Raw genomic sequence first — 27,872 nt, forward strand, 5'->3', positions numbered from 1 at the left:
AATGAGGAAGCAACCTTGCTAATGGCAGAGCCACAGGATGAAATGAGCTTCAGTTCCCGAATAACTTCATGGAGCAGAGCCGCCTCAACAGCCTGGCCTATTCGTCATGGGACATGAAAGAATACACTTCCATTTTCTGTAGGCTGCTAGCTTGGGATCTCTATCAGCTTCATCTTTCTCTGCTGATACAACAATGATGGAGGAATACTAGGCATGGAACTTGTATTATTAGCAGGTAATTTCAGGTCAATGCAGGAGATACCAATGCACTTGATGGTCAGGATCCAGGGGTAAGCCAGGAGCTTCTTGTAGTGCAGCCCAGTCTCTTGACTTGACACAGACCACCTCCTAACTGTGCGCCTTGATTCTGCTTCAAGAGTCCTTGGGCATCTGTGATACTGCGTGTCCCGGCCTCTTAACTGGCTGAGGCCAGTGCTTCAGGGGTCCCTCTGGTTTGTGTAAACCCTTTCAGAGTGAAATCCCATTCCCTCTAGGCCTATGGGGCCCCTGCAGTTACTCTCCATTGGCCTTCAAAGCTAGACTCTCTAGGGGTCCATCTTCCCAGTGCTGGACTCCCAGGCTGGGAGCCTGTTGTGGGGCTCAACTCTTACTCATGCTTTACAAGCAGTCTCCTACCCCCAGCCACAGCATCATGCCACAGTTCTGGGGACCTCACAACTAGAGTGGAGCTCACTATGTCTACCCCATCACCCTTTAGAATCTTTATTAACTTTTTAATAATGTCATACATTTCTATAAGGTTAGATTGTTTTTTTTTTTAAATAAAACCTGTTTATATTCCATATTTCAATAAAATTATATTGCTAGTAAACAAATGGCAACCCACTCCAGTACTCTTGCCTGGAAAACCCCATGGGCAGAGGAGCCTGGTAGGCTGCAGTCCATGGGGTCACAAAGAGTCGGACATGACTGAGCAACTTCACTTTCACTTTTCACTTTCCTGCATTGGAGAAGGAAATGGCAACCCACTCCAGTGTTCTTGCCTGGAGAATCCCAGGGACGGAGGAGCCTGGTGGGCTGCCATCTATGGGGTCTCACAGAGTTGGACACGACTGAAGCAACTTAGCAGTAGCAGCAGCAGTGAACAAAAACAGTTCCCCTCTAGGAGAACTGGGCTTTCCAGGTGGTGCTAGTGGTAAAGAACCTGCCTGCCAATGCAGGAGATGCAGGTTTGATCCCTGGGTTGGGAAGATCACTTGGAGGAGGAAATGGCAACCCACCCCAGTATTCTTGCCTAGAGAATCCCATGGACAGAGGAGCCTGGTGGGCTACAGTTCAGTTCAGTTCAGTCACGTCCAACTCTGCGACCCCATGAATCGCAGCACGCCAGGCCTCCCTGTCCATCACCATCTCCCGGAGCTCACTCAGACTCATGTCCATTGAGTCCATGATGCCATCCAGCCATCTCATCCTCTGTCGTCCCCTTCTCCTCCTGCCCCCAATCCCTCCCAGCATCAGAGTCTTTTCCAATGAGTCAACTCTTTGCATGAGGTGGCCAAAGTACTGGAGCTTCAGCTCCAGCATCATTCCTTCCAAAGAAATCCCAGGGCTCATCTCCTTCAGAATGGACTGGTCGGATCTCCTTGCAGTCCAAGGGACTCTCAAGAGTTTTCTCCAACACCACAGTTCAAAAGCATCAGTTCTTCGGCGCTCAGCCTTCTTCACAGTCCAACTCTCACATCCATACATGACCACAGGAAAAACCATAGCCTTGACTAGACGGACCTTAGTCGGCAAAGTAATGTCTCTGCTTTTGAATATGCTATCTAGGTTGGTCATAACTTTTCTTCCAAGGAGTAAGCATCTTTTAATTTCATGGCTGCAGTCACCATCTGCAGTGATTTTGGAGCCCTCAAAAATAAAGTCTGACACTGTTTCCACTGTTTCCCCATCTATTTCCCATGAAGTGATGGGACTGGATGCCATGATCTTCATGGGGTCACAAAGAATCAGACACGACTAAAGTTACTTAGCCCACGCATGGAAGAACCTATGCAATATAATGATTCTCAGGTTAGTGGGTCACCCCTATGGGAGGTATGGGATTTCATGATAGCAGAAGTCCTCCCTGCCTACCTGTCTTTTTATGGTTCCTTCTTTATGTCTTTTAGTTATAGAAGATCTTTTCTGGTAGGTCCCAGTCTTTTTTGATTGATGCATCTTCTGCAGATAGTTGTGACTTTTGGTGTGCTCATGAGAGAAGGTGAGCTCAGAGTCTTAATACTACACCATCTTGGCTGCTCTCTTTTACTGGGCTTTTTTTTTTTCTGTCATACCAGTTTTCTCTTTAATCATATAATTCTCAAAGACTTTACAATTATTCTTACTGTTCTCTGTTTATTTAAACTGCAATAAGTGACCAACTGGAGAACTGCTCAACAGGAAACTTCTCTAAAGTTACTCCTTGTTTTGAGCTAAGACTTGAGGTTGTGCCCCCGGTATTGAGGCAGTACTTCTGCAGTTTGCAGGTGCAGGCATCCTGATATAAAATGGCACTCCACCTTTTGACCACACAGAGTGGCTATACTAGACCTGCCCATTTCAGGTCAAGTTATACAAGGGCCAGTTACAGCCTACTAAATGCTTAAGTTAATGAGACCTAATGGCTTTCCCCCAGACCTGTAGATTTTAAATCTTCTGCAATTTATTCTTTACCTCAAGTGGCTGAGATAACTATATCCAGACCTCTAAATCCATATAATGCCTGTATACTTTGCAGGGCTTAAACTAGAGATAATTCTTTCAAATTTCCAACTTTCATTAAATATTTAATGTGCCAGGCAGCAAAATGGATATAAGAGACATAAAGTCAAATAAGACATGGATTCTTTCCTCAGTGACTTTATGGTCAAGCTGGAGAGGAAAACAAGTAAAACATGACTGTAATACAGTAGGGGCAGACTTTACTGAGATATGTTTTAAGAATGCACATGAAGGGTATCTAGAGCAGGGTAAGCTTTCAGGAAAGGGTGACAGAAGCGAATCCACCAGGATCCTGCACCATCAGCAGACTACTCAGACCCCTTCCCCAGCACCTGAGAGTCCCCTGAACCATGACACAGAGTACTGCAAGCTGACAGGAGGCAGCCCATGAATGCTGAATTAAAGAGGAAACCAGGCACAGAAGGGCCCTCCTTCTGTTAGAGACTTGATGCTAAGGAACGGAGGTGCATGAAGTGGAGATAGAAATGAACAAGCAAGCCCCACCCCCTCTGCACACACATGCATGCCCATCCATGTGGCCCTGCAGTAGACAGCAGAAGAGAAAATGGACACCCCTGTACACCCAACACAGTCATTCATGACTCCAGGAAGCCAGGAGGGAATAAGACAAGACACAGCAGCTGTGAATAAGGCTTTCCTGGGGATCAGACAGGCGGGGCAGGAACCACACTGGGAAGCATGGTCTGCGCACCAGGCCAGGTCTGGTCTTCAGGGCAGTGCTGGGAGCTCAGAGCAGAGCGCTATGGGCCAGGGGTCTGGATGGGTTCCTCCAGCAGAAGCAACCATGGAAGGGAAGGACAGCCTGGGTGGCTTCAGTGCAGGAGGGATAATGTGGGGTGGGCGGGGTGGGGGGGGGGGGGAAATTTGCTCAAAAATTATGGGAAACTGAATCTTTAAAGTAGGGATGGAAAAGGGTGTGGGAGAGAGATAAGGGGGCCAAGAGAGCATCTAGAGTGAGCAGAAAGAGAAAGAAAAAGACAGAAGTTTCTGTGTGCGGGAAGGTGCATCTGGTCTCCAGGGCACTGGCTCCTCACGTCCATCTCCTAGTTGGAGGCACTACTTGTTGCCCCACACGGCAAGCTTTAGAAACATAGGGTTTGGGTGGAAGCGGCTAGACTTCATGTAGGCAGAGATCCTCTTCAGGCCCTGAGGGTGGGAAAAAGAAGGTCAGGCCTCAGGTCTGCTGCCCCAGTAGTGTTCATGGAGTTCTCCCTAGGTTTGGAACCTAGATATAGCCCTTCCATGTGGGGTCAAATATTGGGGGAAAATAAAGTCCTCCTGGTGTCCCCAGCTCTGCAAAGTTAAGTTTTCCAATTTCCTGTAATTCAAGTGGTATCTTGATAAGACATCACAAATGGAGACTCCACCCACTGCTGGGTGTTAGAGATGATGATACAGGTTTAGAATCGCTATGCCACTATCCTGCAAGATGAGATCTACTGTCACCATTTATCAGAAGGGAAACTAGCCACACAGAAGTTAAGGACCTCTGTCATGATCACACAATTCATAAATAATATGGCTAGAATGCAGCCTGCTCCCTCTTGCCCCCTTTCTCTCCCCCTATTCTGCTGCACCCCCTTCCTCACAGTTGAAAACAAAAAGAACCAGGAGGCTCACTCATCATCCAGTTAAACAAAGAGTTAAGTCACTACTCAAGGAAGTCGCCCACCAACAGTGTGCCAGGAAGGCAATTCAGGATGGGGAGAAAAAAAAAAGATGAAATATTCTGTGTTTTGGACACATGGTTCCTAGACTGTTAAGATGCATCTAAGGAAGAACTCTAATCACCCAAGATTTGTACATACATACACACCCAAGATCTTTTCATATATAGAAAAGCACTAAAATCACTAACTAGAGATCCCTGGTTTTTGGTGATTAGCAGTAATCTTTTACCAAGATATATAGTTGATTACTCCTATTTCCCAGACCTCCTCCCCTGCCTCTTGAAAGCGGTTCCCCCAGAGCTATCTGAGAGGCTTTGTTCTAGGATATAGTCCTCAGTAAGGTCCCCAAATAAAAGGAAAACTCACTGCTTTGCATTATGTGGGTTTTACTTTCCAGTGGACAGTTTTGCTGACTGCCGGGATCCAGCCCCCACAGGATCCAGGGGAATCCGAAGGAGAAACAGTGTTGGCAAAGTGATTTAGAGAGAGATAAGGAAAGAATGTTGCAGATAAGAAAATAGAGGAGAGAAAGAAAGAAAGAAAAACACGGGGGAACCAGGCTTTTGTGGAACTGATCCTGGTCCGTCATTTTATTTTTCAGGGAAGCTTTTATAGCTTGACTTGTACATAGAGGGAAATGAAAGATGCAAAGTCATACAGAGTCAGCCCAAACATTACATCTGTTTTGTCTTTATCAAAACCAGGATTTTTTCTGCATACCTTTCCCATAAACAATGTTGTATACATTATCTTCTGGCCTTGGAGGCCTGTGAACATTTTATGACCCTCTTTTGATAAAGGCTGCTCAACCAGATAACTTATTTTCCCTTGAAGTGTTTTTTCTTTATATTTCTAATCTATGTCTGCCTCAGAAAATGCTAAACAGAGTTACATTTCTCATGGAGCAAAGGTGCAGTGAGTTACAAGAAAGAACCAATTAGCTCAAAGGTCTAATGTGGTTAATTTCAAGGCTACACTGGTTTTTCTTACATTCCAACTATATTAACTAATGCACTCCCAGGTGCACAGTGGATAAGAGATATGAGAACTTAGCAACAAGCATTGGCCTAATAATGAAATCCTACACCAGTACTACTCTAATAACTTTTAACTCTTTGAAAGGCTCTATGTTTTAGGCTTCCTGTGCCTCTCACAGTTGAGAGGCTGTGAACAATCATATGCGTAGCTGCAAGAGTCTGGATAAACCTGCCAAGCAAGTTAGAATGCTAACACAGGGGGTTTGATTTGAAATTTTCCTCCCATGTCCAGGAGACTTACTAGTTAGAGCCCTAAGTTGATTTTCTGCAGAGAAAGGTGGTCGGGGATAGCCCCCTGTTAATGTCAGAAGAGTTGGTGAAAGTTATGAAATAGTAAAACAGACAGATTCTGGTTTTGGGGTAGATGCTCAAGAAGGAGGGCCCCTCGAGGCCTGATCTTGCCTTTGGCACATCAGGCCTCTTCCTCATGACCTTTGCCATGGGCAGGATCTCCCGTGCTGGCTCCGAGCAGCTGACCACAGAGGGGCCCAGAGGAGACTCCATCCCCTCAACAAAACTTTACAAGGATCTGGAGCCTTGCTAGCTACCAGCAGGGCCCCTTGTGCGGGTCCACGTCTCTACATGTGCGTACAAATTTGGGTGAATCTCTCATGATCTGATTTATCATCTTGGTTGATGATCCTGAATTTTATTCAGTGGTAGATGAAAAGGTACCTCACTTTTCAGTTCGGGGATACTGAGAAAGTACCCAGTGGAGAGACCCTGGGAAGTTTCAGGCTGGGTGAACAGGTCAGGGTCTGATTGGTGTCTTTCCTTGAACTGACAGCTTTAACAACATTGTCTGGAATATAGTGTACTGTCCCCCGTAAATTATGATAGATTCTCCCACCTCCGAGAAGGTGACTGAGTGCCAAGCTTTCTTCCTGGCCTTGGAAGTGGTCAAACAAGAGATGGCAAGAGTGAACGTCGACATTCTAGGAATCAGCGAACTAAAATGGACTGGAATGGGTGAATTTAACTCAGATGACCATTATATCTATTACTGCAGGCAGGAATCCCTCAGAAGAAATGGAGTAGCCATCATGCTCAACAATGAGTCGAAATGCAGTACTTGGATGCAGTCTCAAAAACGACAGAATGATCTCTGTTCGTTTCCAAGGCAAACCATTCAATATCACCGTAATCCAAGTCTATGCCCCAACCAGTAACGCTGAAGAAGCTGAAGTTGAACAGTTCTATGAAGACCTACAAGACCTTTTAGAACTAACACCCCAAAAAGATGTCCTTCTCACTATAAGGGACTGGAATGCAAAAGTAGGAAGTCAAGAAACACCTGGAGTAACAGGCAAATTTGGCCTTGGAATGAGGAATGAAGCAGGGCAAAGATAATAGAGTTTTGCCAGGAAAATGCACTGGTCATAGCAAACACCCTCTTCCAACAACACAAGAGAAGACTCTACACATGGACATCACCAGATGGTCAACACCGAAATCAGATTGATTATATTCTTTGCAGCCAAAGATGGAGAAGCTCTATACAGTCAGCAAAAACAAGACCAGGAGCTGACTGTGGCTCAGATCATGAACTCCTTATTACCAAATTCAGACTCAAATTGAAAAAAGTAGGGAAAACCGCTAGACCATTCAGGTATGACTTAAATCAAATCACTTAGGATTATACAGTGGAAATAGATTTAAGGGCCTAGATCTGATAGATAGAGTGCCTGATGAACTATGGAATGAGGTTCGTGACATTGTACAGGAGACAGGGATCAAGACCATTCCCATGGAAAAGAAATGCAAAAAAGCAAAATGGCTGTCTGGGGAGGCCTTACAAATAGCTGTGAAAAGAAGAGAGGCGAAAAGCAAAGGAGAAAAGGAAAGACATAAGCATCTGAATGCAGAGTTCCAAAGAATAGCAGGGGGAGATAAGAAAGCCTTCTTGAGTGATCAATGCAAAGAAATAGAGGAAAAGAACAGAATGGGAAAGACTAGAGATCTCTTCAAGAAAATTAGAGATACCAAGGGAACATTTCATGCAAAGATGGGCTCAGTAAAGGACACAAATGGTAGAGACCTAACAGAAGCAGAAGATATTAGGAAGAGGTGGCAAGAATACAGAAGAACTGTAGAAAAAAAGATCTTCACGACCCAGATAATCACGATGGTGTGATCACTAATCTAGAGCCAGACATCCTGGAATGTGAAGTCAAGTGGGCCTTAGAAAGCATCACTATGAACAAAGCTAGTGAAGGTGATGGAATTCCAGTTGAGCTCTTTCAAATCCTGAAAGATGATGCTGTGAAAGTGCTGCACTCAATATGCCAGCAAGTTTGGAAAACTCAGCAGTGGCCACAAGACTGGAAAAGGTCAGTTTTCATTCCAATCGCAAAGAAAGGCAATGCCAAAGAATGATCAAACTACCCCACTATTGCACTCATCTCACATACTAGTAAAGTAATGCTCAAAATTCTCCAAGCCAGGCTTCAGCAATACGTGAACCGTGAACTTCCTGATGTTCAAGCTGGTTCTAGAAAAGGCAGAGGAACCAGAGATCAAATTGCCAACATCCACTGGATCATGGAAAAAGCAAGAGAGTTCCAGAAAAACATCTATTTCTGCTTTATTGACTATGCCAAAGCCTTTGACTGTGTGGATCACTATAAACTGTGGAAAATTCTGAGAGAGATGGGAATACCAGACCACCTGACCTGCCTCTTGAGAAATCTGTATGCAGGTCAGGAAGCAACAGTTAGAACTGGACCTGGAACAACAGACTGGTTCCAAATAGGAAAAGGAGTGCATCAAGGCTATATATTGTCACCCTGGTTATTTAACTTCTATGCCGAGTACATCATGAGAAACGCTGGACTGGAAGAAACACAAGCTGGAATCAAGATTGCCGGGAGAAATATCAATCACCTCAGATATGCAGATGACACCACCCTTATGGCAGAAAGTGAAGAGGAACTAAAAAGCTTCTTGATGAAAGTGAAAGAGGAGAGTGAAAAAGTTGGCTTAAAGCTCAACATTCAGAAAACGGAGATCATGGCACCTGGTCCCATCACTTCATGGGAAATTGATGGGAAAACAGTGGAAACAGTGTCAGACTTCATTTTTTTGGGCTCCAAAATCACTGAAGATGGTGGTTGCAGCCATGAAATTAAAAGACGCTTATTTCTTGGAAGAAAAGTTATGACCAATCTAGATAGTATATTCAAAAGCAGAGACATTACTTTGCCGACTAAGGTCCGTCTAGTCAAGGCTATGGTTTTTCCTGTGGTCATGTATGGATGTGAGAGTTGGACTGTGAAGAAGGCTGAGTGCCGAAGAATTGATGCTTTTGAACTGTGGTGTTGGAGAAGACTCTTGAGAGTCCCTTGGACTGCAAGGAGATCCAACCAGTCCATTCTGAAGGAGATCAACCCTGGGATTTCTTTGGAAGGAATGATGCTAAAGCTGAAACTCCAGTACTTTGGCCACCTCATGCGAAGAGTTGACTCATTGGAAAAGACTCTGATGCTGGGAGGGATTGGGGGCAGGAGGAGAAGGGGACGACAGAGGATGAGATGGCTGGATGGCATCACTGACTCGATGGACGTGAATCTGAGTGAACTCCGGGAGTTGGTGATAGACAGGGAGGCCTGGTGTGCTGCGATTCATGGGGTCGCAAAGAGTCGGACACGACTGAGCGACTGAACTGAACTGAACTGAACCATATGAGAGCTGTTAGCTCCATAGATAAGGAACAGAGCTTCTCCTGGCCAGGTATGGCTTTCTCAGGCAATTGAGAAGCTTGCAGCAGAGGTGCAGACCAGTTCTCATACCACACAGCAGTCTTGTAGGGAAACCCACTCTAAAGAAACTTACCTGACTAGGGAACACACACAAAAAGTTTGGCGATCCTGGGTTCCCACTGCTCACCATGGTTTTAGACTGTCAAAGAGAAAACCTGAGACACGTAAAAAATCTGAAATGACTACAGGGTAACAACCAGGAGAGTTTAGCTCATAAACAGCAGAAGGGCCCCCCACATACCGTTACCAATAGCAATTTATCCTAACAGACTCTGAAATGGAAAAGATTTCTAGACAAAAGAAAGAGGATTGGTTAGCAATGACAGATTGCTAACCAATGACTAATATCACAGTCAGTTTTAGGTACATTACATATTGAGCTTATACTTGCAAATACTTAATTGGGATAAAGGGCTTCCCTGGTAGCTGAGACAGTAAAGAGTCTGCCTGCAATGCAGGAGACCTGGGTTCAATATCTGGTTTGGAAAGATCCCCTGGAGAAGGACATGGCAACCCACTCCAGTATTCTTGCCTGGAGAATTCCATGGACAGAGCAGCCTGGTGGGCTACAGTCCATGGGGTCACAAAGAGTCAGACATGACTGAGCTATTGACACTTTCACTTTACTTAATTTGGGACATTATACCAAAGGAAATCTCAACCTAAAAATCACCAAAATAGGGTTCTTTTGCCCTTTCAAGATTGAGGGTTTTTTGTTTTTTCCATGAACACCAGCTAGAGAAAGCAGACTATAAGATCTGCTGAATGGAAGACCTCTTTCGATTGGTATTTAGAAGCTTTTAAGAGAGGAAATGAGAAAGTAACTTCTTACGGAAAACTGACAAAAGAGTGCTTGAAATTATATCAGAATTTTTAAAAGGCTCCTGAATTTGCTTGGCCCTGCTCTTCACTGCTCCTCCCTGCTCCTCTAAGCATCTCCTTCAATGCTCTCCTACATGGTGTTCAACTCTCTCTGAACTTCCTTTTTGTAACACCAAAACTGATTCCCGTGAAAGCAACAATAATTCAGAAGGCTTGGTAAAGTTGTAATTATTTTGGCCAAAAAAGTTTTAAACACCCTTCCCCGCCCTCCTTTTTTTTTTTTTTTTTCAAAATTCTGACAATAAGAAAACCAAAGCCCTTCTAGGAGGAACTTGAATCATTTCCCTGTGCCTTTGAGATACAAATGTTCTACAATAATCTTAGGCACCTTCTACTTTGTTTCCAGAGCTTGGTCAACCATCAGATAAGTACACATATAACGCATATTTGGCAACCAGTCAAGTAGAATGGGATTCTGAGCAGTCTCTTTGTCCAGCTAGGCCCGGTTTAGGGAAATGTGTTGTATGGAGTTCCAGTCTGTAAAGGGCCTTTACTGTCTCAACCTACTTTGTAACTGCCTATACAACAAGACCTTTATTTTCTTAGCTTATATTAGGGAGTAAACTTTCTGGGTCTTGTGAAGGCTGCATAATTGCTCCCTCTTGTGAGAATGCCTCTTGCATCTTAGTGGCATAAGTTACTATTGGGATATCCTAAAGACGCTTATACCTTGGAAGAAAAGTTATGACCAACCTAGACAGCATATTAAAAAGCAGAGACATTACTTTGCCAACAAAGGTCCATCTAGTGAAGGCTATGGTTTTCCCAATAGTCATGTATGGATGTGAGAGTTGGACTATAAAGAAAGCTGAGTGCCAAAGAATTGATGCTTTTGAACTATGGTGTTCAAAAGGAGGAGAGAACTCTTGAGAGTCCCTTGGAATGCAAGGAGATCCAACCAGTCCATCTGAGAGGAAATCAGTTCTGAATATTCATTGGAAGGACTGATATTGAAGCTGAAAGTCCAATACTTTGGTCACCTGATGCGAAGAACTGACTCATTTGAAAAGACCCTGATGCTGGGAAAGATTGAAGGTGGGAGAAGAAGGGGACGACAGAGGATGAGATGGTTGGATGGTATCACCAACTCAATGACATGAGTTTGAGTAAACTCTGGGAGTTGGTGATGGAAAGGGAGGCCTGGCGTGCTGCAGTTCATGGGGTCAAAAAGAGTCAGACAAGACTGAGCAACTGAACTGAACTGATCCTAAAAATTGAGACTTTAAATTGAAAAAAATTCTAAGTCATTAAACTTTTAGAGAGCTTATATTGTAAACAGCTGTTTTACTGGTAATACCTATGGAAGTGAGTGGAAGTCGCTCAGTCGTAGCCAATTCTTTGTGACCCCATAGACTATACAGTCCATGGAATTCTCCAGAATACAGAGTGGGTAGCCTCTCCATTCTCCAGGGGATCTTCCCAACCCAGGGATCGAACCCAGGTCTCCCACATCACAGGTGGATTCTTTACCAGCTGAGCTATAAGGGAAGTCTAATATCTATGGACAGACCAAGTTAAAAGGTGGATACAAAGAAATGTAACAGCTAACCTTAAGGACTCCCTTAGTTTAAAATAAACAAACAGGGTTGGTGGTCTCAGTGTCCTCCCAATGGGTCTTACAGATGCTAATAAAAACAATATGATAACTAATGGTAATTAGATTAATTAACAAGAAAATAAATAAAAGCTGAGGGTAATTCATTTCTTCCTAACAATATGGAAATTTTAAAGGGACTGGTCTCAGCAGCATGAAAATCTTTAGATGATCATTGAGAAGTGGGATAAATAAAACAGACTTTGATGGGATTTAAACCAAGGTTTTGATACAACACTACCTAATGTTCTATGGGCCAAAGGAACCCTGTATTGGTCACCTCAACATTAAAGGACCTCAGACAAGGCCACTCTATTTATCCCAGTTAAGAAAAATTTTTGTCTGTAAGAGAAAAAAATTACACTGACCAAATTACCAGACAAACAATTGCTTGGGCAAGAGGCCAATTAAAGTCCCTTGGTTCAACACTTCACTGGGTATCCCAAAGCCTTTTATACAGAAATGAGTAAAATGGCTGGGGGATAAAAAGGAAAGTTTCTGGGACTCCTTGTAAGACCAAGACTTGTTAATAGGGTCCTAAGGAGGTCTATGGTTAAGAGTCTAAGTAAGAGTTGAAAGGACTGGGATGAAAATTTATAAAAACTTAATGTGGTTGAATGGCTTCCCTGGTGGCTCAGAGGTTAAAGTGTCTGCCTGCAACGCGGGAGACCTGGGTTCAGTCCCTGGGTCGGGAAGATCTCCCGGAGAAGGGAATGGCAACCCACTCCAGTATTCTTGCCTGGAGAATCCCATGGACGGAGGAGCCTGGTGGGCTACAGTCCATGGGGTTGCAAAGAGTCGGACACGACTGAGCGACTTCACTTTCACTTTCAATGTGTTTGAATGGACTTTATATAAGATGGTTATATCTATTTCATCCAATTATATTGTAGGAATGTACAATATATTTCACTGAGGAATGCTTCCCATGCTTGGAAAGGGCATATAAATCTACCCCTCAGACAATGTTAGTTAAACATCATAAGGAAACCTACAGGATTACATGAACCCACAGAGTATGAGGGCTTCACTGCCAGCTCAGATGCTAAAGAATCCACCTGTAATGTAGGAGACTTGGATTTGATCCCTGGATTGGGAAAATCCCCTGGAGAAGGGAGAAGGGAATGGCTACTCATTCCAGTATTCTTGGACCTCTCTCATGGCTCAGACAGTAAAGAATCCGCCTGCAATGCAGGAGATCCATGTTCAATCCTTGGGCCAGGAAGATCCCCAGAGAAGGGTATGGCAACCTACTGCAGTATTCTTGCCTAGAGAATTCCATGGAAAGAGGAGCCTGGCGAGCTATAGTCCATGGGGTCGAAAAGAGTTGAACACGACCGAGCAACTAACATTTCACTTCACTTTCACTTCACTTCTTCACAGAGTATGCGGTAAAAACGGAGGGCTAATATTTAATTAAATGATAGAGTGGGGTTTGTGCTTGTTTATTTTTCCTCCAGGGCTACAGCGTGTCTTGACATGTTTCTCCTTTAGGTTCATCCTGCCTGAGACGCTCTACATTTTCTGGACTTGTAAGACTGTTTTCTTCCCCATGTTGGGGAATTTTCAGCTATTATCTCATCAGATATTTTCCCCAGTCCTTTCTCTCTCTTCTCCTCTGGGAAGCATATAATGCAAACGTTGGTATGTTTGATATTGTCTCAGAGATCACATAGACTGTCCTCAACATCTTTTCTCTCTGTTTTCTTTATTATGTTCCACAAACTCACTTATCCATTCTTTCTGCCTCATTTATTCTACTATTGATTCCTTCTAGTGTATTTTTTCATTTCAGTTATCATATTGTTCATCTTTGTCTGTTCTTTAGATCGTCTACTCTTTAGCAAACATTTCTTTTATAATACCTTCTTGGTTTGTGTCGCTGTTCTTTTCCAAGCTCTTGGATCATATTTGCTGTCATTACTCTGAATTCTTTTCTGAGTAGACTGCCTACCTCCACTTCACTTAGTTGTTCTTCTGGGGTTTTATCTTGTTCCTTTGTCTGGGGCATACTCCCCTGCCATCTTATTTTGTCTAACTTTCTGTGACTGCAATTTCCATTCCACGAGCTGCAGGCCTGTAGTTATTCCTGTTTCTGCTTTCTGCTCCCTGGTGGATGAGGCCTGTCAAAGAGGCTTGTGTAAGCTTTCTGGTGGGGGGGACTGGTTCCTGCCCAGTGGTGGGTGGAGCTGGGTCTTATCCCTCCGGTGGGCAGGGCCTTGTCAAGGGGTGTTTGTTGCTTTAATTAATACAGACATGTCAACTTTACTGCACCTAGGTTTGGTGGTGGTGATTTAGTCACTAAGTCATGTCTGACTCTTGCAACCCCATGGACTGTAGCCCACCAGGCTCCTCTGTCCATGGGATTTTCCAGGCAAGAATACTGGAGTGGATTGCCATTTCCCTCTCCAGGAGATCTTCCCAACCCAGGAATCAAATCCAGGTCTCCTGCATTGCAGGCAGATTCTTTACCAACTGAGCTATGAGGGAAGCCTGCACCTAGATTTACTAAAAGCCAAATAAGGTCATATAATCTCTTTTAAAATTTTCATCAGCAAGAAAAATAGCTTGTGAGGATGGCTGACTTGGTCTGATTTCTCATGAAACTTTCATGGGTAATCTAAATAACAAGTGAAGCAAAAAGATGATAAGTGGGGTAAGACCTTTAAAGTGAACTCTTAAAGAATACTTATGATTTATGTTTCTCCAGATCTTTGATAACTTGAAACTTTGAAGCTTTACCACATTAAGTTAAATGATGGAAATTTATTAAATAGCTAGGTCATTCTCATGCAAAATAAAATACTGAAACATTACAGAGGCTTCCTCGTGGAGGGCACAAACAAAACCTTGTGCACACCAGGAGTCAGGAGAAAGGAGCAGCGTCCCCACAAGAGACTGAGTCAGACTTGCCTGTGAGGGTCCAGGAGTCCAGTGGAGGCCTGGGTGGACAGTTTGGCCTCAGGCCAAACACCAGGGAGGGAACACAGCCCCGCCCATCAACAGAAAATGGGATTAAAGATTTACTGAGCATGGCCCCGCCCACCAGAACAAGGCCCAGTTTGCCCAACAGTCAGTCTCTCCCATCAGGAAGACTTCCTAAGCCTCTTATCCCTGTTCATCAGAGGGTGGACAGAATGAAAACCACAATCACAGAAAAATAACCAAATGGATCACACTGACCACAGCCTTGTCTAATTCTGAGATAACAGAATTCAAGGACTCTGGATAGAAGCCCTGACTTTGTCTTGTGGCTTCAGGGCCTGAAGGTTTAAGCCCAAGGGCATCCCACACTGTGCAGTGGAGCAGAGACCTACCCATACTCTCTGAGCTGGTATGAAAAGGCAAAACAGTATGACACTGAAAGATGAACTCCCCGGGTCGGTAGGTGCCCTATATGCTCCTGGAGAAGAGTGGAGAAATAACTCCAGAAAGAATGAAGAGATGGAGCTAAAACGAAAACAACACCCTGTTGTGCGTGTGACTGGTAATGGAAGTAAAGGCTGATGCTATAAAGAACAATATTGCATACAAACCTAGGATGTTAGGTCCATGAATCAAGGTAAATTGGAAGTGGTTAAACAGGAGATGGCAAAAGTGAACATCAACATTTTAGGAATCAATGAACTAAAATGGACTGGAATGGGTGAATTTAATTCAGATGACCATTATATCTACTACCATGAGCAAGAATCCCTTAGAAGAAATGGAGTAGCCCTCATAGTCAACAAAAAAGTCTGAAATGCAGTACTTGGGTACAGTCTAAAAAATGACAGAATGATCTCTGTTCATTTCCAAGGCAAAGATTTCAGTAACACAGTAATCCAAGTCTATGCCCCAACTGCTAATGCCAAAGAAGCTGAATGGTTCTATGATGACCTACAAGACCTTCTAGAACTAATACCAAAAAAAGATGTCCTTTTAATCATAGGGGACAGAACGCAAAAGTAGGAAGTCAAGAGATACCTGGAGTAACAAGCAAGTTTGGTTTTGGAGAACAAAATGAAGCAGGGCAAATGCTAACAGTGTTTTGCCAAGAGACCACACTGGTCATAGCAAACACCCTCTTTCAACAACACAAGAGACAACTCTACACATGGACATCACCACGTGGTCTATACCGAAATCAGATTGATTTTATCCTTTGCAGCCAAAGATGAAGAAGCTCTATACAGTCAGCAAAAACAAGACTGGAAGCTGACTGTGGCTCAGATCATGAACTCGTTATTGCAAAATTAAGACTTAAATTGAAGAAAGCAGAGGAACCACTAGACCATTCAGGTATCCACACAAAGGCTTTGGTGTAGTCAATAAAGCAGAAGTAGATGTTTTTCTGGAACTCTCTTGCTTTTTCTATGATCCAGTGGATGTTGGCAATTTGATCTCTGGTTCCTCTGCCTTTTCTAAATCTAGCTTCAACATCTGGAAGTTCTCAGTTCATGTACTGATGAAGCCTCGTTTGGAGAATTTTGAGCATTACTTTGCTAGCATGTGTGTGTGTGTGTGTGTTAGTTGCTCAGTCATGTCTGACTCTTTGCAATCCCATGGACTGTGGCCCATGAGGGTCCTCTGTCCATGGAATCTTCCAGGCAAGAATACTGGAGTGGGTTGCCATTCCTTTCTCCAAGGGTGAGATGAGTGAAATTGTGTGGTAGTTTGAACATTCTTTGGCATTGCCTTTCTCTGGAATTAGAATGAAAACTGACCTTTCCCAGTCCTGTGGCCACTGCTGAGTTCCAAATTTGCTGGCATACTGAGTGCAAGACTTTTACAGCATCATCTTTTAGGACTTGAAATAGCTCAGCTGGAATTCCATCACCTTCACTAGCTTTGTTTGTAGTGATGCTTCCTAGAGCACACTTGACTTCGGACTCCAGGATGTCTGGCTCTAGGTGAGTGATCTTCATGCTCTCTAACATCAGGAACAAGACAAGGATGCCCACTCTCCCTACTTTTATTCAATATAGTTTTGAAAGTACTAGCCACAAGCAATCAGACAAGAAATAAAAGGAATCCAAATTGGAAAGGAAGAAGTAAAACTGTCACTGTTACTATACATAGAAAATCCTACAGATGCTATCAGAAAACTGGTAGAGCTCATCAATGAAGTCAATGAAGTTGCAGGATACAAAATGAATAAACAGAAATTTCTTGCATTCCTATACACTAACAAGAAACTATCAGAAAGAGAATAAGGAAACAACCCTTTTTGCCATCACATCGAAAAGAATATAAAAAATATCTAGGATAAACCTATCTAAAGAGGCAAAACACGTGGACTCGGAAAGCTATCAGATACTGATGAAAGAAATCAAAGATGATACAAACAGATGGAAAAATATACCATGTTCTTGGATTGAAAAAATCAATATTGTCAAAATGACCATATTACTCAAGGCAATCTACAGATTCAATGCAACCTCTATCAAATTACCAATGGCATTTTTCATAGAACTAGAGCAAAAAAAACTTTAAATTTGTATGGAAACACAAAAGACCCCAAATAGCCAAAAGAATCTTGAGAAAGAAAAATGGAGCTAGAGAAATCAGGTTCCCTGACTTCAGACCACACTACAAAGCTATAGTCATCAAAACAGTATGGTACTGACACAAAAGTAGAACTATAGATCACTAGAACAGGATAGAAAACCCAGAAATAAACAGGATAGAAAACCCAGAAATAAACCCACACACTTACGATCAATTAACATATCAATTAACGATCAATTAACAAAGGAAACAAGACTGCATGATGTTGGAAAGACAGTCTCTTCAACAAATGGTGCTGGAAAAACTGGACAGCTACATGTAAAAAAATGAAATTAGATCATTCTTTAATACCATACACAAAAATACTCAAAATAGAACCAAAGACCTAAATGTGAGACTGGACACTATAAAACTCCTAGAGGAAAACATAGGCAGAACACTCTGACATAAATTGCAGCAACATTTTTTTTTATCTGACTCTCAGAATAATGGAAATTAAAAACAAAAAATAAACAAATGAGACCATTGCAAACTTGCACAGCAAAGGAAACAATAAACAAAATGAAAAGACAACCCACAGATTGGGAGAAAAATTTGTGAATGATGTGACCTAACAAAGGATTAGTCTCCAAATTTTATAAACAGTGCATGATGCTTAACAGCATCAAAACAAACAACTCAGTCAACAAATGGGCAGAGGACCTAAATAGACATTTCTCCAAAGAAGATGCACAGATGGCCAAGAGGCATGTGAAAAACTATTAAAGAAATGAAAATGAAAACTACAATGAGATATCACCTCATGCCAGTCAGAATGGCTATCATTAAAAAATCTAAACAATAAATGCTAGAGAGGGTGTGGAGAAAAGAGACTCCTCCTATACTATTGGTGGGAATGTAAACTGGTACAGCTATTCTGGAGAACAGTATGCAAGTAACTTAAAAAGTAAAAATAGAGCTACTATATGACCCTGCAATCCCATTCCTGGGCATATATCCAGAAATAAACTTGATCTGTAGGGATTCGTGCACACCAATATTCATTGCAGCACTGTCTACAATAGCCAAGATGTGGAAGCAACCTAAATGTCCATTGACAAATGAATAAGAAGACGAGGTACATACATACAGTGGAATACTCAGCCACTAAAAAGAATGAAATAATGCCATTTGCAACAACATGGATGGACCTAGAGAGTGTCATACTGAGTGAAGTAAGTCAGACAGAGGAGGAGAAATAGCGTATGACATCTGTTATATGTGGAATCTGAAAAGAAATGATATGAATAAAATTACTTATGAAACAGAAAGAGACTCAGAGACTTAGAGAATGAACTTAGGTTGCCAAGGAGAAGGATAGGGGGATGGGATAGTTAGGGAATTTGGGGTGGACATGTACACACTGCTATATTTAAAATGCATAACCAATAAGGATCTACTGTATAGCACATGGAACTCTACTCAACGTTATATGGCAGCGTAGATGAGAGGGGAGTTTGGGGGAGAATGGGTACATATATATGTATGGCTGAGTCCCTTTGCTATTCACTTGAAACAATCATGACACTGTTAATCAGCTATACCCCAATATAAAATAAAAGGTTTTTAAAAAATGGGCAGAAGACTTAGACATTTCCAAAGAATACATACAGATGACCAACAGGAACATGAAAATATGTTCAACATTGCTAATTAATTATTAGAGAAATGCAAATCTAAACTGTAATGATACATCACCTCACACAAGTCAGAATGCCCATCATCAAAAGGTCTATAAATTGTAAATAATAATAGAGGATGGAGAAAAGAGAACCCTCCTACAGTGGGGTGGGAATATGAAATGGTGCCGATGCTATGGAGAACAACATTGAAGTTCCTTAAAAAACAAAAAATAGAGTTACCATATGATCCAGCAATCCCACTCCTGGCATGGATCCAAAGAAAATTCTAATTCAAAAAGATACATGCACCCCTATGTTCACAGCAGCATGATTTACAATACCCAAGACGTGGAACCAACCTAAGTATTCATCACCATATAAATGGATAAAGAAGATGTGGGGGGGTGTGTGTGTATATGTATACATACACACAATGGAATACTACTCAGGGATAGAAAAAAATGAAATAATGCCATTTGCAGCAACATGGATGGACCTAGAGATAATAATACTAAGTGAAATAAGTCAGATAGAGAAAGACAAATGTCATATGTATCACTTATATATGGAATCTAAAATTATGATGACAATGAACTTATTCACATAATGGAAACAGACTCACAGACATAGAAAATAAATTTATGGTTACCAAAGGGGAAAGAGGGGGAATAAATTAGGAGCGTGCCACTAACAGATACACACTACCACATATAAAGCAAGCAACAGGGAACTACTGAATATCACCAGGGACTAGATTTAATATCTTGCCACAAACTATGATGGAAAAGAATATGAAAAAGTGTATATATATACATTCTGAATTATATATAACTGAAACACTTTGCAGTACACTTGAAACAGTACAAAACTTGAATCAAACATACTTCAATTTAAAAATAAAATAGAAATGTACTTTGTTAAGGGAAAATAAAGTGATTTTGTGCTAAAGCTGATTATTTCTCTTTTTTTCCTTTTTTTTAAAAAAAGGTTAGTTATTTCTAAATGGGAAAGAAAATGAGGAACAAACTAATATGGATATAGAAAGTTGTAAAAGGCTTGTGAGAAAGAAAGGATAACTTTAGAAAGGAATTCTATGTGTGGTCCAGTCTGGCCAAGATTAGAATGAGTTTAACTAAGTAAATAAAGTTCAGTATTAAATGTCCGGTGGTGCAAAACTGGAATCTGATTTTTCTTTCCATTGAGAGGACAAAGTTTTCTTGAAATATTGATCTTTTGTAAAATGTTTCTTTACCTCTTAAGTGATCTATTATAATTTCACATATTTAGACTTTAAAATCTTTTACTGTCTCTTTGGTTAAGTGGATAAGTATTTACTGGGACCTGTGATCCTACTTCATCAAGTGCTATAAAAACTTGATATCTTTGACAAACCTTCCCCAAGTCAAATTCTAAATGAAGTTCTTTTGACATCTAACTCACTTTGGAATGCTTCAGCTGCTGCTGCTAAGTCGCTTCAGTTTTGTCCGACTTAGTGCGACCCCATAGACGGCAGCCCACCAGGCTCCCCCGTCCCTGGGATTCTCCAGGCAAGAACACTAGAGTGGGTTGCCATTTCCTTCTCCAATGCATGAAAGTGAAAAGTGAAAGTGAAGTCACTTAGTTGTGTCCAGCTCAGCGACCCCACAGACTGCAGCCTGCCAGGCTCCTCCATCCATGGGATTTTCCAGGCAAGAGTACTGGAGTGGGGTGCCATTGCCTTCTCAGAGGGCCCTAAAATAACTCAAAGAGAGATACTAATTAAACTTTGAGGTATGCTAAGTAACATGGGAAATGTTGTCAAATGAGTTATAATGAACACTTTTAGATTATACTCTATAGGTAATTATTATTGTATAAAATTACTAAAAGTATTCTGGCATCTTATGTGTCATAATTCTAGTTATTGTATTAAAATTTTGTATGCCACAGAAATAACCAAATTTCACTGACAGTTATATTGTAATCAGATCATTTGTCTTTCGGCACTTATTGTTTTACTCTGATTCTTTTTAAAAGAATGTAGATCTTGAAGATTCATAAAGAGGACCTTTTTACAAATACACATTTCTGGTAACTTTTATTTATTTATTTATTTTTCTGGTAACTTTTAAATGATCCCACTGAACTGAGTGAAAATTTTACAAAACTGTAAATGGAAAACCTGATGGCTTCATAAAACTACTAACAAAAAAAAGTCAAGGTCAACAAGATTTAATTCCATGGCACTGAATGAAGTGAATTTATAATTTTATGGCTGTTTGAAATATTGCTGGCTTTTAATCTTTGTTCTCCAGATATGAGGAAACATTTCCTCCTATGCCTACTAACTTGAAGCAAGTTGATAAAGTATACCTTTGCAAACAAAGATGGAGCATTTATCTTTTTCTTTCTATCTAATCCCTCCATCATTTGGCCTCTCCCACTGGCCCCTCTCTGGACTTGACGGCTTCTTGTGATCTAGATTGCAACAGGTTATATTAATCATTGTTTTAATTTATTCTCTCTTTGTTGTTTTCAAACTATTCATGCTTTGTTTCCTTCATTGTACTGTGACCTTAAAAATGGTACTAGCTATGTTACTTATACCTTAATTATTTTATAAGATTATTGTTTCTTGCATTACCTTCTGTGCAGCCAGGTCTCTGATAAAATTAATGATGGTAAACCTCTATGTATCACATATATACCTCCATATTGGTTTTTCAGGTGGCCCTAGTGGTAAAGAACTGGCCTGCCAGTGCAGGAGACATAAGAGATGTAGGTTCGATCCCTCAGCTGGGAAGATCTCCTGGAGGAGGGCTTCACAGCCCACTCCAGTATTCTTGCCTGTATAATCCCCATGGACAGAGGAGCCTCGCAGACTACTGTCCATGGGCTTACAAACAGACACGACTGAAGCGACTTAGCACACACACAGCTCTATATAAAATTAATTGTAATGGTGCAACTCTAGATATGGGAAGAAATGACAAAGGGAAACATATTCTGGGTCATAGTAGACTAGTTAGTAAGACAGATGATCCAGAGAAGCTTTAGTATATTAACAGTGGCCAGATATAGCATAGAAATGACCTATCAATGAAGTCCTTGTCTGACCTAGAAATGAGCCTTCCTAGCACCATGGGACAAACTGGTGATGAAATTTGCCTCCCAAACCTTGGTCAAATGTATGGCCTAGAGAAGCTGTAAACAAAAAGAACAGAGTCTCACTCACTACCTGGTTAAGGAAAGGACTAAGCTGCAACCCAATGCCATCACTCACAGACTGTGTGCCTTAAGGGGAATTCAAGATGGAGAAAACCAGGATGAAACATTCTTTGTTTTGGACACAGGGTCCCCTAGAGAGTTGGGTTGCATCTTGAATGAAGAATTACACAGACCCAAGATTCACCCATCTTCCTACACATAGAAAAGCATTAAGATCATTAACGTGAGATGTTGGTTTTTTGATGATTAGCAGCAATCTTTTACCAACATGAATATTGGACGATGTCATGAAAAAAATGCACAACCTAAAAGTTGAGAATTATATTGTAATTCTCTGAGGACTTCAGAGCAGTCCCTTCGAGCTATTTGAGAGGCTGCTTCCTGGGCTTGAAGAGGTAAGGAAGGAGCCAGGATATATAGCAGTTTTGTAACAAAACCAAGTAGTTGGAATATCAAAAGATTACTGTTAATTAAAGAAAATCAGACATCTCAAGTTAATGAATTTAGCACTGTTCTGTGTATAGGAAGCTACAAAAGTCTGGGCTCACTGAAGTCGTTACTTTGATACGTACCTCCGCTATCTGAGGCCAGTATCCTGTGTTTTCCCATCCTGAGTCTCTGCTGGGTACACTGCTGGGTGCGGCTGCAGTGGCTGATGGCTAGGTGGTGGGTATTGGGTTTCCATCCTGAATTCCCTCAGGGCCCACCACAGGGGACAACTATAATGCAATAGCTTGATGGCTGCAACAACCTTTGTTTACTGCCTTTGGCAGGCAAACTTTTCATTCTCAACTATATGTATTTTCAAGGTGAAAATTTATATATCTGCTGTCTTCTACCTTACCTCTTCATAGCAGTTACTCAGAGCTCTCTGAGAGGCTGTCACATAGGATACAAGTCCTCAGTAAGACCCCCAAATAAGACTGAAACTCACTGCATTTGCATTGTAGTTTTTTATTGTCTCCTCCCCCCACTTCCCAGGGGACATCTCCCTACAGAACAACTTCTTCTCATTCTGCAGAACAATTCTCTTTGTCAGAAGGAAGCTCTTGGCTTCCCAGGGCTTGACCACAGGTGGACCCCAAGCACAACAAAGGGGCTTAGAGAGTAGATAAACAGATTGAAAGAGACACCAGATCGCACCTTTCAACATGGACGAAAGGTGATAGGAGGTGTGGAGCAGCAAGACTAGGCCAGACCACACTCTATTCCACTTAAAGGACACAGACCAACTGCCTGGCCTAGGCCCTGAGCCCATTCTCACTGAGCCCCAGCCTCCCTCATCCTGCTGCAGCCAACCAGGCAGTGAGGCGCTCAGGCGCACCTGTGCACCATCTCCCCAAACAAACAGTGCCCGAGAGTTCCCAGGACTCCAAAGACCATGCCTGTACCACACAGTGCAGGCCCCAACAGGCCGCATACTGGAGCCCACATCTGTCCCACATCCTCCCTGCTGGGCAGTCATCCCGGTTCTTGCAAAAATCTCAGGCCATAAAGCCTTGGACCAAAACCAGAGCTGAAGAGAACTGGCTGAGGAAGCAGATTTCATGATGGGAGTGGGAATACAAAACAAGATTGTAGGCTGAAAAACATACTGGACTAGAGCTTCAAATTCCCAAATCCATCATAAAGAGATTTCTTACTCTCCAGTTGGTAGATTGAGGGTGAATGATGAGCTGGGTGACAGGACCATGTGACGTCTGCATTTCCCTATGCCTGACATAGTGCCTCATAGAGGGAAGAGGATCAGATCAGTGAATGTAACTTAAAATGATGTACTACCCCATCTCTGAGATGGAATCTTGGGTAAGCGGAAGGAAGAAAGAAGGAAGACATGGAGGGAAGGAAGGTGCCCATCATAAGAGGCATCCTTATAAAATCTTCCGAAGAAGTCACCTACATATGGAAGAAAATCCCAGCACCAATTACATTCCTGGAAATCTCAGTACAACCCCAGAGAGGGAGCCAATAGCCAGAGAGCCTTCTGGAGAGCAGGAGAAAATGTTGTTTGTGTTTTTATTACTTCATATCAACCCTATTGTGTCTCAACTCTACACATGCCAGCTGCATGCAAACTCCTGAAGATTCTGCTTCATCCACGCTTTCCAGAGCTGTGAACCCAGTCAACAAAAGAACCTGAGCTTTTTTTCATTTTCATACAAGAAACAGAGAGCCCCTGACTGCTGCCCGTAGAAGCCAGACACTCTGACTGGGAGCCCAGCACAGTCTGTACTGGTTGTGTGACCATCAGAAATTACTTATCCTTTCAGCTTAATTCCTTATTGGTAAAATGGAGAGGATAATTATTCTACCATGTAGGAATGTTATAAAGGTTAAATCTGACACAATGTATGTCAGCTGCTGAGCAGAGATCCTGGAATAAACCAAGTTCTCAATAAATTCTATTTCTCATTGTAGTTCCAACTAGGAAAGCATCAGAAAGTAGAGGGAAGAGAAGAGAGATATAAATAGTAGGAGGACCAGGGGAATCACCTCAAAACGGGTAATGAAGTCTTTCAAGTTTGGAAATTCATCCAGACATGCGGGTTCAAATATGCGGTGCCGGTCAAGGACATCATAAGCCAGGAAATCCACATAGGTGAGCTGCAGAAAGACAAAGCATGAATGTGCAACAAACTCTGAGTAAGAAAAAATACCAGTTCTCCCTCCTCTGAAGCCATCCCACTGACCTTGTCCCCTGCGAACCAAGGCCTCTTTGCCAGAAAATCTGAGAAGAGCTTCATCTTTTCAGGGATCTCCTTCAAGAAACCAGGCTTCAGTTTCTCCTAGACAAAAACCAGCTGTCACCACCCTCAGACACAGACTCCCTGGCAGAGAGCAGACCTCCCAGGGCTGTGTCTGATCCCAGCTGCGGGTGAGCAGCAACGTCCCCTGACTGCACCTGGGTTTGTGCCCACACTGCAATTCAACCCACGTGTGTTCACTAAACTCCTATGAGTACCGCCTCCCATCTGTGTGAGGCGATGGGAAGGCAAAGGGCAAAACCACGCTCTCCCTGAACGTGTCACCACTCAGCTCCAGACACTTCCCCGGGTCAGACCAGCCGTGCTCTGAGACCTGGTGGAGCTCGGTCCTCAGTCCTCAGGCTGATCAACACTAAAATGACTAGGAAAGAAGTCCTGCATTCCAGTGTGGGTGACAAGAATGGTATGGACGCCTGAGCAGTTTCTGGACAGTTGGGGACAATTTGACAGCCTGAAAGAAGGAAGGCAGAGGAACAAAGTCTGGCCCTGGGCTGCCTACAAGACACACATCCTGAGCAGAGATGCCAGGAAGGAGGACCTGGTATAATGAGGTAAATACCATCGAGGAACTGAATTTCCACCCAGGGGAGGCTGGACTGTTCCTAAGATTGGTGGGAATTAGAGTTTGCATTTTATATTCTAGGGGTTCTGAGAGTCACTCTGGAGACTCTGTAGGGACAAGCTTGGTGGATCAGTAGCACCAAATGGTTCAAATGGCAAAAGGACCAGTGTACCTGGGACCCTGTCTTGCATTTAAACTCTGTGCAACCCAGCCCAGTGGGAGGGGACTCACAAAGTCAGGGCTATAACAGATCCTGGCCATGTGCAAGCGGACGTCCAACGTCTGGTTCTCCAAAATGTCCACACGGATCTTCTCCTCCTCTGTCTCCCCACCTGTGGCCGCACAACAGAGACTCACCCTCAGTGTCCCACTCCAGCCCAGCCCAGCCCAGGGGAGTAGGCATGTATTCTCCAGCCCCACTTACACATGTTGTGCTTGCGAGCTATGTAGCGAAGGATGGCGTTGCTCTGGGTGAGCTTGTGAGCTCCATCAATTAAGTAGGGCAACTGGAAGAACAACATGGCCTTTGTTGTGCAACAGACAGGAGTCTGTGTTTGGAACACCAGACTCCCCTGTACCCCCTCCTTTGACCATGTGTAGAGATGAAACCTGGCACTCGCAAGCCTGGCTCATGGTAGACACTAAATAATATGCTGTAAAATGGAGGGATGAGCTAGGACACAGAGCATCATAAAAGGGCAGGGGAGAGAACCAGAAAGCTGAGGGACAGCGCAGAAGGCACCAGATTCTGAAACCTCTAAGCCGGGAAAGGAGATGGATGGAGACACTGTCCACTTCTTCCCACAGACCCCAGCCCCTGCACCTACACTGGGGAAGTCCAGGCCCAGCTTGAATTTTTCACTCAGCCACTGGCTTCTGTCATAGTCAGGGGCTGTGAAAAAGAACATACAGTGAAACAAATTTCCCGAGTCCAGCCCTCCTTCCCAGGGGACCCACCGAGGAGTCAGAGGCAAAACTCCCTGAACTGGCAGATGTGGATTCAGAATCACCAATCTCACATGGAGCTTTGGGGGAAAGCACACTTCTAAGGATTTGGAGCCCACCTGAGTGAGGCTTACAGAAAGTGTGTGCAGTACTAACAGGAGCCCATGACTGATACAGAGCCTAGCTATGGGCTCTCATGTCCTTCCCTGGAGGCCAGCTGCACCCTCAAAGAGTCTGCGAAGGGGCAGGCCTCTGCTCCAGCTGGTGGAGGGCAACAGAGGCAACAGGGACAAGGATATGAGTGGCTTGGCACCAAATCAACGTGACTTGGCCAGAAGTCAGGACATGAAAAGGATGCTATTACTGTCCCCCATCGTGTACTTCTTCTCCTCATAGTTTGAGTCTGTATACTCCAAGAGCAGGCGGATGGCATGGGCCAGCTGGGAGAGATGCCAGGACAGAGGGCAGTTGTCAGGTCTTGACTGCCAAACTCTCACTGCTCCAGGTCGCTTCCACACTCCCAACACTCTCCCTTCACCACCACCCCCAACCCTGCACGGGCGCCCCCCACCCACCCACCCACGCAGACACATGCCAACACCCAGGTAAGATGGTGGGGCTAAGGAAAGGGGCTCTGCTACATAGCAAGCCCTGTGGAAGCTTCTGGTTGAACCAGTCCCACTGCCCAGGATTTCCCCACCCGCCTCCGTCTTCCCAGCCCTTGTGGATCCCTGCTCACCCCACGGATGTCCCAGTAACCCAGGATCATGGGCATGGTGCAGGTTATGACGCTCAGAGTGCAGAAGCTCCAGGACAGCTGGACTTGAAACTTATCCTGTGACCCGGGGGTCAAGGCGGGCCTGGCAGCACCAGCCCCTCTTTTCGGTCCCACCCCCAGCACAGACCTTGACTCAGCCCCGGACAGGCAGAGCAAGGACTATTCCTGTCTCTTAGCGGAAGGAATTGGAAGCCAAGCTCTGGGCCCCAGACTACTAGGGCCGCCTGGGTCGAGCTCACCAGGTTCCTGCCTCCAGCCAGCCCTTGACTATTCAGGGGAGCCGGCAGTGCCCTCGGGGAAACAAGCCTGAATCATAATGAGAGCGAGACTCCTCCCTCTCCACTCCCCTCTCTGGTTCAGCTCAGCCTTGACTCTGGGCTGCAGAGTTCCTGCGGGCTCTGGGCAGCTGACTGCCAGGAGACTAGGAGTCACGCGCCTGAAATGGAGACATTAAATCGGTCCCTGGGGACATTCCTGGTCATCCAGTGGCTAGGATTTCCCACTGCAAGTGCAGGGGAATGAGGTTGGACCCCTGGTCAGGGAACTAGATCACACAAGCCACAACTGAGAGTTTCTGCGTGGCTGTCCAACAGCCTGCATGTCTCAACAAAGATCTGAGATCACCAGTGCCTCAACTAAGAACTGGCAAGCCCAAATTAATAAATATTTTAAAAACTGGCTCCTATTAGGGGAAGATCAAGACTCCAGGCCATCCTAACACTCCCCCATGATTTACTAATATAACCCGTGATAGCTGCAGTCTTCCAGAACAGAATAT

At 43.5% G+C, this 27,872-nt stretch overlaps 1 protein-coding gene across 1 annotated transcript; it reads right to left on the reverse strand.

Annotated features, from left to right (window-relative positions):
- Positions 1-2,922: 2,922 nt before the first annotated feature.
- LOC128044344 (glutathione S-transferase Mu 1-like) lies at positions 2,923-27,362 on the reverse strand. The gene is made up of 8 exons (XM_052636503.1): positions 27,056-27,362; positions 26,681-26,756; positions 26,199-26,263; positions 25,796-25,877; positions 25,603-25,703; positions 24,735-24,830; positions 24,538-24,648; positions 2,923-3,891 (listed from the first exon to the last, which is right to left on the reverse strand). Exons 1-8 carry the CDS (start codon positions 27,089-27,091, stop codon positions 3,802-3,804), a joined length of 657 nt encoding a protein of 218 aa, XP_052492463.1. The 5' UTR covers positions 27,092-27,362; the 3' UTR covers positions 2,923-3,801.
- Positions 27,363-27,872: the final 510 nt, after the last annotated feature.

Source organism: Budorcas taxicolor, chromosome 3, assembly GCF_023091745.1.
Source record: "Budorcas taxicolor isolate Tak-1 chromosome 3, Takin1.1, whole genome shotgun sequence".
Taxonomy (NCBI): Eukaryota; Metazoa; Chordata; class Mammalia; order Artiodactyla; family Bovidae; genus Budorcas; species Budorcas taxicolor.

Excerpts from the sequence above, each read along its gene's own strand:
- LOC128044344 (XM_052636503.1), bottom strand. The coding sequence starts at position 27,091 with ATGCCCATGATCCTGGGTTACTGGGACATCCGTGGG. Across the intron at positions 26,264-26,680 it reads GAAGTACACGATGGGGGACA|CCCCTGACTATGACAGAAGC; the intron begins GTAATAGCATCC and ends TCTTTTTCACAG. Across the intron at positions 3,892-24,537 it reads ACTTCATTACCCGTTTTGAG|GGCCTGAAGAGGATCTCTGC; the intron begins GTGATTCCCCTG and ends TCCCACCCTCAG.